The sequence below is a fragment of the Frieseomelitta varia genome, unplaced genomic scaffold (genome assembly GCF_011392965.1).
Source record: "Frieseomelitta varia isolate USP_RPSP 00005682 unplaced genomic scaffold, Fvar_1.2 scaffold_308, whole genome shotgun sequence".
NCBI classification, from domain to species: Eukaryota; Metazoa; Arthropoda; class Insecta; order Hymenoptera; family Apidae; genus Frieseomelitta; species Frieseomelitta varia.
In genome coordinates, this window is record NW_025110044.1 from 397,930 (window position 1) to 419,475 (window position 21,546).

General features: G+C 36.6%; 1 protein-coding gene across 1 annotated transcript in view; it reads left to right on the forward strand.

The window, feature by feature from the left end:
• LOC122529777 (neurobeachin-like) overlaps positions 1-18,865 on the forward strand; it is a 128,769-nt gene extending 109,904 nt beyond the window's left edge. The window contains exon 2 of the mRNA XM_043656208.1: positions 18,734-18,865. Coding sequence (XP_043512143.1) covers positions 18,734-18,865 — 132 coding nt within the window. The remainder of the gene's footprint in view (positions 1-18,733) is intronic.
• The last annotated feature ends 2,681 nt before the right edge of the window (positions 18,866-21,546 follow it).

Below are 21,546 nucleotides of genomic sequence, written 5' to 3' on the forward strand. Positions count from 1 at the left end.
AATACTTTTTTTTTTTTTTTTTTTTTTTTTTTACAGAGGAGGAACGTGTATCGTTGGCAACGAAATGAAGCGTTCGCCACCGGCACAATGCGCCGGCATTCGTTTCATTAATCAACGGGATGGCCCCGCCAGCGTGATAGTTTTGCGGCGGGTTATCGGCCAGCGGGATCACCGGCCGCGGCAGATTAACTTCCCTTACCGACTGAGCGGGCCCCTGCGCGACTTGACGCGCGGGGGGCCCGTTGTCGTTTTCATCGTTCCAGTCGCGCGTGCAACATCTCGTTATTCACGTGCCGTTGCCTCGATATTGTCGACCATATTCCCTCGCTCGTCACTGCCTTTACGTTTCATCTACTATTCCGTTCGTCGACGCACGAGTGACGCACGGAATAGTAGACCTTGCTCCCATCATTTCGTTGTCAGTCATGTTTTCTTTTTCTTTTCCTTTTCAGCCACGTGCTTTTATATAAAAATTCTTTTCGTCCGATGTATTGGATACGAATTTGGTGAATTTAAACGTCGTCCGACGTCGTATTCATTTTTGACCAAAAGGATCGTGTCTTTGCTTTCGCCAGTCATGTTTCTTTTTTCTTCTTTCTTTTCTAGCTGCCCGCTTTTTATAAAATTTCTTTTTCTTATTCGATGTATTTACACGAATTCAGTGAATTTAAATGTCGTACTCATTTTTTGGTTAAAGGGATCGTGTCTACTCGTTGTTGAACTACATTGCTCACAAAAATTAGGGGGTATTTCAAAACGAATATGATGCGATATAAAGAAAATGATTTTTTTTTTATTAAACAAAAATGTCAGAAAATGTTACGTCGTTTGCCTTTCTGATGTTCTTGTTTAATAAAGAAAAAAAAAAATCAAATGCTTCTTCTCTTTATCATATTCATTTTGAAATATTCCTTAATTTTTGTGAGCGGTATATTTCGGTATATTTAGAAGTTACAATATTTTTCTCTTTCGCCGAAAGTTACGGTGTAAAAATTCGAGGAACAGTGCTGAGTCTACGCGAGACAGAAGTTTTGTATATTTAACGTCTTGTGCAACCAACTCCTGCGTTGCTCGCACGTGTCACGCGTCACGTTGCAAAAAAGGAACGCGAGAGCGGAAACAGACCAAAGTCGGAAACCATGCATCTTGCAACAGAGCCTTACGATAAAATTCTAATTCAATATCTTCCTGCAAGTTTAACACTAAACGTACCGACTCTTTATATGTACATATGTATGTACATACATATATCTATCCCTACGGTGACCAGTTATGAAATAAAGAAAGAGTATAATAATTTTCAGAAAAGGAACAACAACGATTTCTCTCGAAAAGAATAACAACTGAATTTTCGTAATTCAAAAATTGAAATCGCGAAAGAATTGAACAGGTAATTGTCAATTTTTAACAATTTAGGAAACAGTGCAACTCCAGATAAAACTTCTGGATAGTAAGCAAACAAATCATACATTTTCTTTTTTCTTTTTTTTTTTTTGCTTTTTCTGCGAATTAAACTAAATTGTTAATACGCCGATGCAACCCTTTAATACGCGTTAAAGCACCTCCAGTGAGAAATTTCTAAGCGACGTAGTCTGGAATGCATTTCCCCAATGTCCGCCCGGTGTAATTGATTTTCTCGCGTTTCGATGGCGTTTACTTATTTATCGCGCGTCAGGCCCTCATCAAGGCGGGGTTGCACAAGAGCCGACAGTTCTCTCCCTGGCTCGCGGAGCGAGTCAAGAAATGACGAGGTTCTGCCCGGAGATAGGCGTGTTTGTGAATTAATCGCGACAGAGAAGACGCGTCTCCCTCGTACCTAAGGGTCTCCTTGCCTCACCTCGACTTCGATACCTAACCCACTCTATTTTCTCACCCTTTTTCTCGCCCTCCTCTCCCCTTTTTGCGCGCTTTTACCTCGATACCGGCCGCGTGCTAACGACGTACAGCGGCTCGAGAAATTTATCCGAGAACTCTACGTAGCCACCTTTCTCGTGAGTGAAACGTCGACGATTTTAAAATTGTCACGTGGGAGCATTGTAACGACACTTTGACGATCGCGTTTGCATCTGTAAAGTTCGTGAGATCGGTGAAGTTTTATCACACACGTGTTAAACGTTTGGTTTCAATTTCGTTACAAAATGTCTAGCATTTTGTGTTGGATTTGGTGGTCGGATGATCGAGACCGAACATTACGCTGAATTTTACGTGTATTCAATTGACAATCAGTATACCAGGTGTCTCATTTAAGCCCTAAATATTATTTTTAATCGCTAGGAGGTGAGAAATGTTGGCCAGTATCCTGCAAGTGTTCTTTTTTATTTTCAAAGATTGTTTTTTTCTTTCTTTTTGAAGTTTCAAAGGTCATCGATTTTTTTTTAAATAACTATATATATAATAATTATTTTACTATAATACTATTATTTATTATAATACTTTACTATAATACTATTATTTTACTATAATACTTTTTATTTTATTTTTTTTCATCGTCGATGTCGAAGGCGTGAAAATCCTCAAAGTTGGCAGCGCGGAATATATTTTGTCAAATATCTCGAAAATGATCAAAGATACCGTTTTCGTGTAGATCGATGAAATTAGTGTCTTTTAACGACGAATCCAGTGATGTGTACCATTTTGCAAAAGTTTTGCAACATTTCTTTATTCCAACAATACATTTAAAAAACTGTATTTTTCACAAGTTCTATCCAAGTAAATGTCAACAAATTTTCTTGAACGTTTGTCTGTGAAAACCAAAGTGGATTCTTGGTTTTTACATTACAATAAAGATTCATTTCCAAATCATTCAGTTTCACCGTAGGTTTCAGCGCAAACGTAGCGTGGGAAATTTTCGCGCTGCTAACCACCACGAAACTGCTTTTTTTTTTAATAGCAAGTGTAACCTCCATTACGTCGCGTATTTGCACACACGATACCTCGCTGGCACTAAAGGCACGGACGTCATCTCTTCGCCTCTCACGTTCGATCCACGAAGGAATTTCATCGGCGTTACTTTTAATTAGGGGATTCAGGGGCGAAGAAGATTCGCCTGGGCATGAATATTAACATCCGCGCGGACGTTAAACGTCGCGCGATGAATGAACTTCGCCGCGGATTGAATTAATTGAGTTACGGGGTATTAAAATGCAGAAACGTTATTATGGAGATTCGCGGCGAACGCAGGGGCGAGAGGTAAAGAGTCCTTTTAATCGATATATCCCGATGGAATTTTTTTTTTTTTTTTTGAGCACAGTTTAAAAAAGGAAAAAAAAAGCGCACGACGATTAGACGTGAAAATCACGGAAGCTCGTGTTAGTTATAGTAGAGCGTCGATCATACAAACTAATTGGCAGAGAAATCCGTTTCAGATAGTCGGTCTGGAAGGATCGAACTTGCGATTAATTATTGCGGAAATTAAGCGGAAATTTTTCAAATGCGGATGCGAAAGAATACGTGTCTAATAATCGATAGATTATAATAGTGAAATTTTCATCGCCTCTTCGCGCCTGGATATTCTCTTGAATTAATGCATGGGACAAATGGTAGCGCATTCTGTATTTTCTTATATAATAGGGTGGGCCGCGTAACTTGCACACTTGAAAAAATAACTTTTAATTGTTATAAAAAAGTAACTATTTTAATTATTATAAAAATCGTGTGATACAAATTTGTACGGTTTTGAGGGATGCAAAATATGACGTGTCAGTTTTTTTTTTTATGAGTTTCGAAATTTCCTCTAACAGAAAATTTAACAATCAAATCCACGTAATTTGTCATTTGTTTAAAATGAAATAAGTTTAATAATTTTTTGGACCGTGCTACTTTTCGTCCTGGGGTGTATGTACACAGCTCGATTTATCATCGCTATTTTCACGCTTTAAATGAAAATTTTTCTTGTTACCTAGGTTATATTGAAATTTTAATAATATTGATCCACTATTTTTTTAACGTAGCTAATTGTACACTTTTCAACGTTGGTTATATCCTACGACGTATTTTCACTCTTTTCTGCAAACGCTCGGTAATATTTAATTTATCTTTCAATTTCAGCACCACTCTTTCTCATTTAATAGCGTTTTCACGGTACAAATGTGGGGCAGTTTACCTGTTGTTGAACGAGGAACTAAAATAGGGCATTTGAAGCAAAAATACGTGCGAATACAGACCAAATATCACTTGCTACTGAAACTCGTAATTTTTTTATGACTGAAAGAAATAATTTTGAAAACATGACGAGAACTTAAATTCAATTTAAAATTAATAAAATTAGTTTTTTCTTATATTTTGATGTTTTATTAAAAAATAAAAAAAATAAAAATAGATGAGAAGAAACTTCTGGTCCATCCTATACAAACATTGCTCGACACATTTAGTTTGAATTAATTAATTAATTAATTTTTATTCGGACAATCGAAATTCAAACGATCGACGTTTCTACTTTCGTACTTTTATCAGAGGCAAATCGACGTATGCTAGTGTTCTTTCCGCGGTTACATCTGTTGACAAATGTTCTGTTAATGTCGCGTCAGATTATAATCAGCCGCCATTAGCGGATTATCAGATCGGACATTAATTCAGCAACACCGATAAATCGATCGCGTAATCCTGGCTACGCGTGTTACACCCACTGTCACATTCGGTCCAATTTTCTGTCGTTTGCGCGAGATCCAGCCGACGATTGTGTTTGCACACGGATTTTCGCTGGCGCTTTGACGCGTGCATTAGGTTAGGAATTTCACGTTCCCCGCATTGCGCTGCTCTTTGTGAAACGAGAAGAATTTACAAGAACTTTAGGTATTTTTTTTTCTTTTTTTTTTTTGTAATATTACAACGATGATGTATCTTCTCACAAAAGTTCGATTAATTTTTTTTTTTTTTGGTATTATCTAACGACAATTTATTCACGGTATGGCGACTTTGTTGAAGTATCACTTCAATCAAAATGGCGCAGCATTGGAAATAATTTGAAGCAGCATGAAATTTTGTCGATTTTTTTTTTTCTATTTTTCTGACGTGTATTGCGTGGAACAAGTAATAGTATATTGGAGTTAATGATACGTACTTTCAACGATTGTAAATTAATTCCTAAAGGGGAGTCTCCATTACATTATATCTTACAACATCAAATAAATGTTCATGTCCACGTTCATTGTAATTATCATTTTATATGATTATAAGAAGAGGACAATCAAGCTGTTAGTTACATTTGAGTAACTTAGATATCCCTTTGCAAACGGTTAAATATTATCTTAATAAATAACTCCAAATGAAGGAAAAGTGGGACGTAAATCAATGCTCCGGTTAAGTTCTCCTCGTCCCTGGCCATTAAACCGTCGATTGACTAATTAATATCGTCTGTTGGCTAATTAATATTGTCTGTTAGCTAATTAATCGATCGATTGTTTGCTGGCCGCTGGAGGGTTGGCATTGAATCTCAAACGCGACCGGCCCTCGAACAATAAGGTCGATTTCGTTCCGCGGACTGGCGGGAGTTTCAAATAAAATCCCAGTTAGACGCCGATTGAAAGCAACAACGCGTTGTTTGCTTTCATCCAACTTTCCTCGTTCGTTTTCCAGTTTCCAGTAAAATAACCACGTTTAAATAATATATAACTAACGGAAGATACAATTGTTAAATTAGAATTCACTTACGTCTCACTCGAGTGAAGTTCGCTGTCAATTATTGTCGATAATATTTACCGACCGAGCGTCTCTTCGGTTTGATTCGAGCAACGTGAAGTGAGCGCCTATAGGCGCATCTCATTTCAGCGGACCATAGGCGCCGACAGTATATCTCGGGAGAAAATTTTACAAAACGCCTCTTTTAAAAGGCGCTAATAGTAGCCAAAGAGGTTAAATAATCTTCGGCGTGTTTCACGAATTTCATTGCGAGAGAAACACAATCGCGTGACGATTACGTTCGTTAAATTTGAAATTCACGGCGTCCTGGTAAAAAGCAGTTATGCTTGGATAAACACGACTAATTGTAAAATTATGTGTATATTATGTTATACATGTTTAATAATTATATATTATTATTTTTTCTTCTTTCTTTTTTATCGTTATTTCGCGTTCTTTTCACGGTGTGCTCTCTGTTTCTCTCTCTCTCTCTCTCTCTCTCTCTATATATATATATATATATATATATGACACGATTAATTATATATATAATGTAACATACACATAATCTTACAATTAGTCGTGTTTATCCAACTGTAGCTATATATATATATATAGAGAGAGAGAGAGCATTGAAATTAGCCGAGAGAGATGATAAAATCCGTCACACGAGTCAACGCTGTGAAACTAACGCGAAATAACGATAAAAAAGAAAGAAAGAAAAAAAAAAAAAAACAGGAAAGAAATTTCCTACGCGAAAAGACACAAAAAAAATTTAATACGGTGGAAGTTCGCTAATTAAAATCTACGGTGAGAAATTTCTTTGACGACGAGCGCTGAAAGGCACAAAGGATTTTGAACTTCAAAGATGCCGAGGATCTTCGTTCTAAATCCTCAGTCGCCTGGACCGCGGCCATCTTGTTTCTGCGCGGGACGCTTTTGATACTGCCAAATAGAATGATTCCAGGGAGAGAAGGGAAAGAAAAGAGGGGAGGACGAGACGCGAGAGAATGCCGAAAAGGAGAATACCGAAAACGACTCGAAAAGCCAGCCAGAGGAAAGTTGCAAATCGTCGACTGGTCGGTCTCGCCGCTTTCGGCGGAGAATTGGTGGAATCTCGGTTGAAGTTGCGCGCTTTAATTCAGCGCCCCGAGGTGGGCGAGAGGGAGAGAGCTAATTGTTAAACTATTTTTCCCAGACGCGATTAAAGTCGGTCGTCGCGCCGGTTGGAAAGATGTTCTCGTAACTTCGTTTTATAGGGGAGAGTCGCCGCGAGGCTTCTGTGTAATCAGGTTCGTTTAAATCCAGTTTACGATAAGGCCAGTTAACACTTAATGTCCCGTATAATGAGGGGGCCATTCTTTATCGTAAACGCATTAAGACTGCTACCGTTTAGGGAATAAAAGGCGTGGCTGGTCGAATATTCGTTTCGAGCACGTGGCCTCTCTCTCTTTCTCTCTCTCTCTCTGTGGTTTTACTTTGGGCAGATAAACGACCTATCTCCCCAGTTTCGACAAAACTGTTCTTCGTTGATTTTCATTGAATAATACGTGATCGAGCGGTGAAAGCCGGTTAAGCATACAGTATCAATGAATCGTGCGATTATTTGATACACGAGGTAGTTATTCAACGCATCGACCGATTAGTTCGATTTCACCGAGGATCGGCGAGTCGTGAATTTTATCTTAATTGTCGCGCGGAATTTCACGCGTTGACGAAATCATTTGATTAAAACGCGATGATCGACAACGTGCGCGCGGTTTGGCCACTGTCACTCGTACACCCACCACGTTCGAGTTGATTTTCCAACTCTGAAACGTCCACGAAACTCTCCGTAATGATGAAATGTTTCCTCGCAACGAGACGAAAGTGTTAAAAACTCACGCGATTATAAATAGTTACTAGTAGCTGGTCGAGCTGTAGAAAGTTTTTTTTTTTTTTTTTTACTTTTTTTCGCTCTAACTCTAATCACATGATTTCACAAATCGATATCGATCGAGAGCGACGTGATCGACTCTGGCCGATGGAGACGAAGTCTATCGAGATGCCGCTTAAATATAGAAGTTCTCCGTTTGCCGGTGATTTAATGCCGTCTAAAGGATACGTTCGGCGAGGCGTGCAAAGTTGCAGAGAAAAATGAAAGTAAAGCGAACTCCCCGGTGGAACATCGATCGTAGTTGTCCCTCAAGAGAGCTCTAAACCCATAACGCACGCGATAAATTTCCAACACACCGTTTCCGCGCTTTAATGTATAAGTACAGCCGCCACAATTAAAAAACTCACGTACGTGCTTTGCTTGCTGGACACGAAAGTTGTTATTTTATATATTTTCGACGCTAACCAACGGGCAAGTACGTAACTGTACGTAGCAGTACTGCCAGTGGTAATAGTCGACGTTGAATCGTGTCATATTTCGCGGCCCGTTTTTGTTCCAAATCGCTCTCGAACACTTTTCGAAAGTTACATTTTCACTGACTGAAATTTTCCTGTCGAATGGTGAAATGAATGTAAAGCTACTGTGGATGAAGAAAGTATATACATGCCTAGTTTTCTTATTTGGCGATCAATTATTTATATTGTTCTTTTTGTACTATATTCTTGTGTATTATACTTTTATGGAAACAAACGATACATTAATATTATATTACATATTAAAATAAAATGTTTTCATTGTTTTACATTAAAATATACATTAAATAACAATATTTTGTTATTAAAATTGTTATGTATTTCAATGCAAAATACTATTATTATTATTGTTTTATTTATTTATATATAATCCTTGCTTAGGCGGCTTAGGATGGCTTCCGGTTTACAATGGGTCTGCCTTTTTCTTATTTTCTACTCTTATAACTAATCCCTTAGTATTTAATTTGCCTTTTGCAATGCAAAATACTAATGTATTTACTGTACAAATATTTTATATTCAATATAAAATGCTAATGTTATTTAATGTATATTTTAAAGTAAAATACTAATGTTATTTAATGTATATATTAATGTAAAATATTTTATGAAAATATTGTCATTTTAACGTATACAACGATACATTAACCACTTGCGCTAGCAACTGATACTGCGGACCATAACGAGTGACCGAATCGTATACAATAATCCGTCGCCCTCTTTTCAAACTCGTCGGTATGATAGAATCACTGGATAGAAATTATTGAAAAGTAACAAATTTATTATTTGTTATTTTGCCTATTTTGTTGTACTTGGATATACTCAAAAGCTGAGAGAATATTGCAGTTTTGATTACAAAGAGTTCTCGATGTGCGTAGAGGTCAAAGTAACAATATTTTCACAAAGAAAAAAGGGGAACGCAAATTTTCTTCAGCAGGCCGAGTGAGACGAGAACTTTCGTCGTCAAAGTCGCGCCCGCCGATAAAATTGAAGCGACACGGAGGACGCGTTTTCCACGGGATAACGTCGACGAGATCTCCTACGGCGATTTCATGCTATATCTGTCGGCCATTTGAAAAAACTCGCGCACAGCCGGCGGAATCGCACGGGTTTGGAAAAGCGGCTTCCGTGCGGCTCCTCCTCCACGTTTGTCGTGCTCGCGAGAGAGATTAGGTTGGCTCGTCCCGACGAGTGCAACTCAAACACGTACTTTTTAATGAGAGAGCGCCGGCCGCGAACGCAGCGTGTTCGACGAGAACCGGAAATGGGATCACGCGGATGGGATGTTTGATACTTTTCGTCCCCCCCCCCCCCCGTCCCCCCACGCACTTCTTCTTTTCCACTCTTTGCTCTCCCAGCGATGGAGGATTGAACGGCAGCGCTTTATAACCAGTCTCGTCGGCCCTCGAATGCTTACTCGCGTCGCGTCTCACGTTATTCCGCGTTATTCTATTACTCCAACTACTCGACGCTGTTCCGCACGATCTGTCGAAATTCCGCGCGCGGCGAGCGGGCGCCGATGTTCATTAACTCCGACCGATTTCGAACCGAGAAGACCAAACGAATCCCGGTGAACGTTTAAAAACCATTTGCTCGCGATTTCATGGACTCTCGATCACGCCATTAACCGTTAACGAGTCTTATTGCTCGTTGATTTCACAACGCGATACACTGCGCTTCGAGCGTGCTCGCGGCGAGGCTTTGCGCGAAATAAATTGCTGATCGAAATGCTTGTGGATCTCTGATTTCGGCGTACACACACACATACACACATAGGCCACGCGTACGTATTGTCGTCGAGTGGCACGTGCATCTCGATAATTGTGAATTATATTTCCCTGGGCTTTCGAGAGAAATATGTTGTTTTAGTTCGTTGTGTTCGCATTGGTCGATGCGTAGTTCGTGATTTCGGTGTTTCGATAAATTTGACAACGTTATTTGTTAAAGTTACTTTCGGAAATAATCTGTTTTGTTAAATAACGAAATTACGTTATTATTTCGTTTAAAAAGTTGAATTGATTTATTTCCAATTAACCGATTTGTTTGTCATTTTGTGAAATAAATTATTTACCATTTGCCAGGTAATTTTTTATTTGTTATTTGATTTTGATAGAAACAAATGGTTTCTCAAAGTATGCATTTGCAAAGTTTCAACGTTTATTATTTTTTATTTTGCGAATATCGCACGATATTTGATGAAATAAGGTAGAAGAAATTTAGGTATGCTCCAAACAAGTATTTGTGAAATATAATATTCTCTCCTCCCATCTTCGTCATCAGTGGAGAGATTATTCTCATTTGCAACTCTGACAGATGTCAAAAATTTTGTTCATTCATGAACCAAATGTTTGAGAAACAAGTCCTATTAAAAGTTAAGATAAATTTCTGTCGTGATAACGTACGCTAACACATTGTTTCAATTTTCATTGATTATTTTGTTCTCCATCTGAATATCTTGGTTTCATTGATATTTATTATGAATGGTATTTCAAAGACAACATTTTAATTATCAAACAAATATTATTTCCTCAAATAATCAGTTCACTTCAATTTATTATTTTCCCAATGTTATTTGCGTAGCTTCAAATTTCTTTAATTGACTAAAATCGCTGTTAATTGAAATTGATTAAACATATTATTAATTATAAACAAACTATTATTTGCCAAATACCAAGGGACATTCAATTTCAAAAATTTATTTATTTATTAAATTGTTTCTCGAGATAAATTTTCCCCAGGTCCGCAGTCCATTAGATCTCGTAGATTTTTATCCATTTATCCAACTACCTTCTGCATCTCTGATTTACGAGGCCGTCTTTTGCTAGATTAGGCAAATCGCACGGACATCTAAATAAACGGTGACCTCCGGGACGAGGTTCTTGGAGCAAAAGTAAAGTAACCAGGAGCTTTTCAGCTTGTAGGAGCGCAGGTTTTTTCCGGCGCCACAGTTTTGTTATTCCGTTGAAAGTACTTAGCTCGCGGAAAATCTCCGGTGCGCATTCTCTCTTTTTTTTCTTTCTTCTTTTTCTTCAGCGTTATTTAACTCCTGTTATCCTACGTACATCCTAATACTGGCGTGTTAACAAGTTAAATTTACGAAACTGAATTTACAGTGATCTGGCCGATTAACTAGTTTGTCTGGTTTCGCTTTGTGTTAATAAATGTACACAGGATGGAATGAAAAGTTGATGAATTTTACACCTATGTTGAATTTCAAGGTCAAAAAAATTTTCTTCTTCTTGCATTGTATTCTACTTATCACGAAAGGTATAACTTTTCCAAGGAATCATATAGTTTTCTTGAAAAGTGGCAAAAAAGTTTAAATTAATCGCGTGCTAACAGCGACTTTATGGTTCTGGACGCGTGGATGTCTGTTTTACGTAATTTTCTCATTAGGTTTCACTAACATTTGATTCATCATAATTGCATCAGTCTAAATAATCAACTGTTAACATTAATCGAAATATAAAGATTACATCCACGCGTCTAGAACCATAAAGTCGCTGTTAGGACGCAGTGATTGAGAATCTTTCTTGTCATTTTTCAAGAAAACTATTAGGTTGCGACCCATGATTCCTTGGAAAAGTTTTACCTTTGTGATGAGTAGAATATAATGCAAGAAAAAGAAAAATTGGAATTCAAGGTCAATTCTTTTACATGTATTTCTATCAAGTCGAAAGTATGGAATTCATCTATGATAGCCACCGACGAACTTTTCCTCCCACTCTGTACATGGTTGTTAATAAGAATAAATACGAATACATGCATTCACGAGCGAGTTTCCATATAGTTCACGAGCGAGGAACCATATAGTTTTCCTGAAAAGTGGCAAAAAATTTTAAATTAATCGCGTGCTAACAGCGACTTTATGGTTCTGGACGCGTGGATGTCTGTTTTACGTAATTTTCTCATTAGGTTTCACTAACATTTGATTCATCATAATTGCATCAGTCTAAATAATCAACTGTTAACATTAATCGAAATATAAAGATTATATCCACGCGTCTAGAACCATAAAGTCGCTGTTAGGACGCAGTGATTGAGAATCTTTCTTCTCATTTTTCAAGAGAACTATTAGGTTGCGACCCATGATTCCTTGGAAAAGTTTTACCTTTGTGATGAGTAGAATATAATGCAAGAAAAAGAAAAATTGGTATTCAAAGTCAATTCTTTTACATGTATTTCTATCAAGTCGAAAGTATGGAATTCATCTATGATAGCCACCGACGTTTTTCCACTCTGTACATGGTTGTTAATAAGCGTACACGAGCGAGTTTCGGTATTTGAAACTCTCTCTGTTTATCGTACATTATGTGTAAACAAAGGACGTAGAATTTAGCAGCTTCGGTCGATTTTAATAATAAAAGAGACAGGTCTGTCGGAATTTGAGGGTGTAAATTCGGCAATCTACATTTGAAAATCCACTCTCGTACAGAGGATTTTCTATAAATGATGGGAAATAACCATTGAATGCCAACGAAGAACAGTTCCAGGTGGACTTTTCTAGGGACTTTATGTGTGTAAAATTCAGAAAGCCATGAAAAAAGTTTTGCACTGGGAATGTCACACATTCGATTCTCGGTGAGTATCATTGGGCAAGTGAATCGGGATTTGGGGAGTCGAATTCTCAAATCGCTGCCAGAATGTCTCGAGAATGTCTCTCGGATCGATGCGTATTTTGAATTTCGACGATGCCGCGCGAACTTGCGAATTTTTCGAGAACGTTTAGAGCTCGAATCTTGCGTTTCAATTGGCCGTGGAATTTCATACTCTCTTTCTCTCTCTCTCTCTCTTTCTCTCTCTCTCTCTTGGTAATTTTCCGAAGTTACAACCGATTCGAATTATTCACGGTGCCAGTGTGGTGTTGCATCTTCCGCGCGTATTTTGCATCGCGAGCCAACTCTCGCGCGCGTAATTCAGAGTTAATGAATGAACTTATTGTGGCGTAAAGCGGAAAGTGATTTTGCAGAAATGTGCAGAATCTTGGGGCTGAATGTAGAAACGAAACAGGGAACGACTCGTTGCGAGTTTCCTCGTTTTTTTTTTTTTTTTTTTTTTTACCAGAACGTGGAAACGTCGTGATTTTAATATTTAACACAGTTTCGCAAATGTGACGATGAAGCAAAATGTTAAAAAATGATACATTTGTTAACTCTGGTGTTCCTCGATGTCTAGTTGCCATCACTTTGTTTGTAATTACGTGGAAAAGTATTTTACGTGTGTTGTGTGTAAACGTTCATCCTTTTTTGTGTGTTGTACAATTTCTGTGCAAGTGAGAGCTAAGCCATACATTATTTCTGTCTAACGGTAGTTTCTGTCTAACCTTTGCATAAACGTACGTAGCTTTTGTACTGATGACCATGTACATTTGAACTTTATGAATAACAAAGGATATTGCCCCTTATTCGGCTTGTGTTTCACGATGTTTATAAAATACTCAAGCGTAGGTCGAAAGACAGTGACAAAAGAAGAAGCTATATAAGGAAGTTTAAAATTGGATTTTTATCGACTGTCAATCACAACAATATTTGTCATTTGTATATACTTTGTGAATAACAAAGAATATTGCTCTTTATTTCGCCTGTGTTTCCATGATTTTTATAAGAAACTCAAGTGTAGGTTGAATGGCAGTAACAAAGAAGAAACTATGCAAGACAATTTAAACTGGATTTCTATTGACTATGAATTAGATTATTTGTCATTTTATAAAACAATTATATAGACTTTTCAAAATTTCCACTTTTGCTAGTGATGCAATTAATTGTTTATCAAGCAAAGTATTTTTGTAACGAGAATAGTATTTGTAATTAATTTCTTTTTAATCCAATTTTTATATTTAGACGTACATCATTTCTACATCAATCTAATAAATTTAAAGAAATGATAATTTTAATTATGAAATTTCTAATAAAACGTAACTCTTGATATCGTGAGATGGCTCTCTTGCAGACAAAAAAATTGAAATTAAGTTTTAAAAAAATACTAGTTTCAATTATGTTGACTCTCTTGCAGACAAAAAATTGAAATTAAGATTTAAAAAAAATAGTAGTTTCAATTATGAAATTTCTAATAAAACGTAACTCTTGATATCGTGAGTTGGCTGTCTTGCAGACAAAAAATTGAAACAAGTTCAACGAGTCAATTTATCCCGAAAATCGACATATTTAAGAGTTTTTTTTTTTGATCTGAAAAGTGTACACTCGATATACAGATAACATCGCCATTTTTCATTAGAGTGACTCGCGCCGTCTTCGAAGTAAACGGCTCAATTATGATTCGCGAATCTCCGCGCAACGAATTAAATACGAAGTCCTTGTTAGCGTATAAAATTCAGAAAAATTTGCCTCGCGTTTGTATCGTACGAAAGACATGGACGATCCTATTTCGAGAACCCCACCCTCTCTATCTCGGATTCATCGCGCCTTATGAAACACTTTTGCACGCACACTCGCAGCATAATTAAACCTGCCCAACATTGTAGACCGACAAATTAATTAATTAAGCCGAGAATTTTCCATCGTACCCAGACGATTTAATCTCGGTAGTCGAGGGCTGCCGACGATCCCTGTTTCTTTCTCTTCGTTCCTCTGTTTTCCTTTATTTCCCTTTTCTCTTTTTCCTTTGTCGACGGGCTAATCGTCCGAATACGTAAAATCGATCGCGCGCGCGCCTTGAATCACAATGCGCGTTCGAGTCGCGTTTATTACACCGCTGTAATTACCCGATTCGATTCGATTCGATTCGAATCGAATCGAATCGAATCCAAAGGGAGCATTCACATTCCAGCCTGATTTTTCAATCTTTTCACCGGAGCTGGAAATGCTTCGCATTTCGTCGCGCAGATTGTAACAATTTTTATTCCCGACATGACGAGAACGAACGCGGAACGAACATTTTTTTTCTTTTTTTCTTTTTTTTTTTTTATTTGGGTATCTCCTCCTCCATCCTCGTGCATGTTTGTTACGCAATTTCGTTTATTCGTTATTTAAACGAGGGACTTGTTTATTCATCGCGTGTTTACAACACGCGGGAGTCTGCGCGTTTTAATTTTTAAGCCGCGTACATGTTAATTAAATCCTTTGAAACGCTGTGTTCGGGAAGAGAGTCAGGTTAAAAAAANAAAAAAAAAAAAAAAAAAAAGAAAAAGAAAAAAAAAAGGAAAAAGAAGTTTCTCATTATTACAATTTTTCTATTTTTCTCCGTTTCTCTCGTCCGTGCGGTCGAACAAATGTGCATTCTCGATGAATCGTGCCATCACGTTCCAAGAAAATCTCGCAAATGGTGTGATGGCCGATTCCTCGCGCCGCGTATCTACCCGTGATCACTTTCGATCATTCGCTGCCGAGGATCAGGACGTTAAATTTCGTTGCAAGTATCGCGACTTTTCGCTATCGATCCTTCTTGTGTAAAAGTGGCGAACCAGGCTTTTCGCAGTTGTTTGCATCCGCTTTTAACCGCTAAGAGAAGCTGAAATCGGGTCACCGCTCGACCACCTCCGATCTATTCGCGAATCTCTCCTATCCTCGCGTGAAAGTGTCGGCGCGATTTTAAATAATTGAGAGACGAGCGGTAAATTCGAAGGCGATTCGTCGTACGCCGATTCGGGAATAGAAAACTTGACCTATTCTCGAGTTGAACTCCGTACCGGTTGTATTCTAGATACTCGGCTGCACCACCAGACGAACCGTTTCGCCAAAGAATGTTGTTAGTCTGGTTAACTTTCTTGTTTGTTATGCAATTTTAACGTACATATGTAGGTACACACACCTACGTGGAAGTTCCATACCACCGCGATTGCGTGAGACTGATGTAGCTGTCTCTAGCCTCTGCACTCTAGACACATTCTAGATTTTACGTTTTAAATTATTAATATTTAATACAGTTAAATTAAAAGTAAAACGTAAAATAAATATTTCAATAAATTTTAAGTTTATAAATTTTTAGTAAATTTAGATTAAAAATAATTTTTCTTAATAATAATATTATTATTATAAATATTATGCAAAAATTTATTAATTTATCTTCATAAAAATAAATTAGATTTAATATTAATACATTATTTAATAAATTACTTATAATTCGCATTGAATAAGAAATAGTTGATATTGTTCTAAATAATAACATAATTAAACAGACATAATAATTTTTTAATTATACATATTAATTATATATGAACGCATTAATTATATAAAATACATTAGTTATATATATTTTTCCCCCCAAAGTTCCACGTACGATTATTTTAAGTGCTGTTGTATGGCGCATCTAAGTCTTAACAATCTAACCGGTCAAATAATCGATTAAAGGTCTTTTTGCAAGAGGAATATAAGTAATTGGTCAATTTAATATAGGAAACAGTGCACGAAGTAACTTTTAGATAACAGGGGGGAAAAAGAATGCTAAATTTTCACTTTCTTCTTTTTTTTTTTTTTAACGAGAGTTACGAAAATAACAATGAATGCAGAATTTTAAATCACGTTTTTGAACCAATCATTTGACCAGACATTGACACGTTTAGCCTAAATTGCCCCTAAATTTTCTAGTTCCTCGTGCTAAAAAGAGATAAGTTATAGCGAAGGGGAAATGTTTCCCCGAATAAAAAGAGGAACTGTTTGTTAATTTTTTAACTACACTCTCCCAAAATTCCACGTACGATTCTTGTGCGGCGTATTTAAGTTTCGAATTTCATAGATCATCGTGCGAGAAAAGACGAGCTACTTCACGAAGAATAAAAATAAAACGCGAAGTTCCTCGAGTAACGATGTTTCATCGTTCAGCGTCAATGTTTCATCAAACAAACAAAGGGAAATGTTTGTCAATTTCTGCGTACAATACTTATATCCGGTATAAAATATCCGAGCTTCAAAAAAATATTTTAACGTGCCGTTTTCTGGTTCGTCATGGCTAGAATAGACCAGCCAATTGGCGCGTCGTTACATCTTCGTTACAAAGGAGAAAGAAAATGAAACGGGCGAGGTTAACCCCCTGGTTAATACGTTTTTCAGCGTCGATGTTTCCCTCGCGGCGTAAAGAAAAAGGAAATAAACGAGGCGAATAATACGACAATAAAGTCGCCGAAGATGTGACGTTTAATTCGATAGGGGGAGGGAGGAGGAAGATCTCGGCGTCTTAAAGAACCGGAAGTCGTTCGTAAATCACCGCCGTTTCATTACCGCCCTCCGTCGGTGCCGCGGTGACAGCGCTTTATTTCAGAAATCCCGCGCCAGGTGGAAAATAATTCCATCGCCGGTGAAACAATATCTGGTTGCCGAACTCTGGCTCCCTTCTTGCAAGAAGGGCGTTTTGACTTTCAACCGTGGCGCGGTTCGTTAAGCGAAAACGCTCTTCCGTGAACCAACCTCCTCCACCTCTCCTCTCCTCTCCTCTCCTCTCCTCTTCTGCTTTTTCGTTGATCTCGGTCACTTCTCATCCTTGTGTTGTACTATATACGTCACTGCCACCGGAAAATGTTGCTCAATTTTGTCCGCGACACGGCTAACAGCGGAAAAAGAGATAAATAACCTCTTACGCAGCAGCTAAGATCCTGGTTAATAAAGCGAAAGTATTTATATATGATTTATTCACCGCGAATAGAATGTTAAATGTTCCTGGCTAGAACGTAATCGTGGAGTAAAGAAAGTTATATTATAATTATGATCGACACTGCAAAGAGAAACATTATTTTACATTACACATATTTTACATTATTTACTTTATTTACTTTATAATTATTGACTTATATTTTATTTACTTTATAATTTAAGTTTATTATTTTATTTACTTATAAATACTTTATAATTATTGACTTATATTTTATTTACTTTATAATTTAAGTTTATTATTTTATTTACTTATAAATACTTTATAATTATTGACTTATATTTTATTTACTTTATAATTTAAGTTTATTATTTTATTTACTTATAAATACTTTATAATTATTGACTTATATTTTATTTACTTTATAATTTAAGTTTATTATTTTATTTACTTATTTACTTAATTTAAGTTTATTATTTATAATTTAAGTTTATTTTATTTACTTTATAATTGTTGACTCACTTTTGTATTTAATATTCCCATATATCGTGTACAATTTTAATTTTATTTTGTATTTATAATTTCAATTTTATTTTGTACTTTTAATTTTAATACTTTCGTTCATTGTTATCTAATTTTCTAGTTGTTACTTTTTTTTACTGTTATTCAATTTTCCATTGTCATCTTTTTTATTAAATTTTAATCGTTATACATTTTTAATGTTTAATATTCTCATATAGTTTTGCATTTGTAATTTTAATATATCTTCATTCGTTATTATCTAATCTCGTGTTATTGTTTGTTACTCTTCAATTTTCTATCGTCATCTTCATTAATTTTTAATTTTCATGTCGTTTTCAATATTTAATATTCTCACTTTGGTTTTGCATTTACAATCTTAATATTTTCATTCATTATTATCTAATTTTCTTATTATTGTTATACAATTTTCCTTTATCATCCTACTTATTAATTTTTAATTTCTGCGTTTTTGATGTTTAATATTCTGATACATTTTTATATTCTCGTTCATTGTCATCTAATTTTCTATTGTTATTATTTCATTTTCCATCGTCGTTTTATTTATTATTTTTCAATTTTTTACGTCGTTGTCGTCATTATCAAATTATGTTCGTTATTTAACCATAATGTTTCTTCTGACATGTTTCAGGTAAGTCGAAATCAAAGCCTCGCCCGGAGATCAATCGCAAAAGTCTGTCCATCAGCGGTGGTGAGTGTTACTTGCGTAAAGTTTCAAGATGCAGGAGATTTATTTATTGTGTATACGCGCTATTTAGAATGAATTTGAAAATTGACTGCAGGGCCATTCGTTTATATAGACGAGAATATTGAAATAACGAGATTGTTGATACGTGATCGTATTTTATTTTCATTGCATCGCGATGCGAAAAAGTAAACGTTACTCGATACGGACAGTTAATTAGACAACATAATTAGAAATTTGATCGATTCGGTTAATTAATGGCCGAAGCGTTCAGTATTTAAAGAGCCTCGATATACTCGGATAAATTAAATGTACGGCAGAAAATGGTATGGTTTCACTGGCATATTAAACGCACAGAATACGCACACACGCGTCTCATCAACTATTTTTAAATATAACGTCCTGTCTTTTTTAAACATTTTACGTACATTTTACGAGACCTGTTTCACTTTTTAGTATCAGAAAATCTTCAGAAGCAAGCAATTTTATTTTAACCTCTTGCGCTGGAATGACGTGCCACGCACGTCGAGTATTTTTTCGTCCTAAATTGCAACATTTTCTCAGTTTCAAGTATATTTGAATGTGACCCAGGCAAAACAAATGATAAGTTTATCACTTCTTGATAATTTCTATCTAGTGATACCATACCGACAAGTTCAAAAAGGAAGCGACGAATTGTTATGTACGGTTCGGCCACTCGTTATGGCCCGCAATCAGTTGCTACCGCAAGTGGTAATAAGTAATATTTTCTGACACTGTAGAAAATTTTATTTTATTTCAAAGTTAATACAGCTTTAATCTGTAATATAATTTAACAATAAACACGCTAAATGTCAATGTATTTAACTAGAATATAGGTTATATTAGGCATAACATAGGTTGTGTTACAACATATAATACATTATAGCACATTATATAATATATTATAGCACAACACGTTGTAATAAGTAAAATTATATATTTAAGTAAAACAAAATAGGCAAAACAAATAATAAATTTCTTACTTCTTGATAATTTCTATCCAGTGATATACCGACGAATTCAAAAAGAAAGAGAAAGCGACGAATAATTGTATTTGGTCACTCGTTACGGTCCGCAATCAGTTGTCAGCGCAAGTCCCCAAAATTGCAATATTTTCTCAGTTTTAAATATATTCAACTATAACCAAATATACAGGCAAAACAAATAATAAATTTGTTACTTCTCGATAACTTCTATCCAGTGATATTATACGGACAGGTTCGAAAAGAAAGCGACAAATTAATGTACACGGTTCGGTCATTCGTTAGGGTCCGCAATCAGTTGCCAGCGCAAGTCCCCAAAATTGCAATATTTTCTCAGTTTTAAATATATTCAAGTATAAACAAATAATAAATTTGATCCTTCTCAATAATTTCTATCCAGTGATATCATACCGACGAGTTCGAAAGAAAAAGAAAGCGACTAATTATTATATACGGTTCGGTCACTCGTTACGGTCCGCGAACCAGTTTCCAGCTGCAATGGGTTAAAACCCATTTTTATCTCGTTTATTTCGTTTCAATTTCTAACCTAAAAATCACCCCCCTCTCCCCAAGCGAGTGGAAATAACGTCGCCGATGTTCAAATTCAGAACACTCGGTCACGCGTCTTTGCTTTTATCGGTGAATGTCATCGCGGGCAAACGAGATTATACAGGAGCAGCAGCACGTAAAAATATTGATTACGCTTCACTTAGCTTCGTCACGTTTCAGGTATCTCGTCCTTCTTCCCTCTTTCGCTCCCTTCTTTCTTCTTTTTTTTTTCACCCTTCTTCCCCCTATCGTCTCGACGCCACTTTCCGCATTTCTCTCTCTCTCTCTCTCTCTCTCTCTCTCTCTCTCTCTTTCTTTGCTATGCCGAAACCCACGGTCAATTATTAATCGCACCGCGATGAATTATAAAATACGCGTTCAACGATCGCCGCCGCTGACACTGAGTGCGGACCTCTCTCTGGTACCGGAGAAATTTTCACCACGCTATTTACGTCCACTGGACACTAAGGTCGAGATAAATGAATAAGTGAAACGTGCAAACGAGAATTTTTCTTTTTCTCATTTTTTTTCGCTCGCCTAACTAGCCTCCCCTTGATTACAAGTACGTCTGAATAAACCTGCTGTCGCCTGTTTGATTTAGATTTTTAGATTACTCGAGTTTACTCTTTGGACAAAGCACCCTTCGATTTCTTTTAATTTCGTAATTTCCATCGATTTTTCGAATTTGTCAAACTGCAAGCGACAGCGTCGTGCTCGCGCACACGTTCTACACGATCGAGTCGCAAGTGCGCGCGCTCGTAGTAGGGATCTCTAAGTAGCTGTTCTAACTGTTGAACGGCCCAGGAAATACTTGTTATGCGTGCTTGCCGAGAAATTCATTCATAGCCCGTATTCGTGAAGTTCATTCGTGCTCCTGCTTGCTCGCGTTTAACTTGAATACTTCTCCCTTATGCGTGAAATTTACCCTCGGTATCGTACGGCAGCGTCTAACGAGGGCTTCGCAGTTGCCGGGTTTATTGTAGTTACCGCTTGCTGTTTCGTGTACATACGCTGGCTCACAAAGAAACAAGAAGCATTAAGGCTACACTGTAACTCTGCTGCAGCTTTAGCCTCGTTTTTCTTTCTTTTTTTTTTTTTCTTTTTTTTAACGCTGTGCTATCTTCTTATTGAGAAAAAATATTTTGTATTATATTTTTATTACATTATATTAACTATATTTATATTATTATTATATAATATTAAATA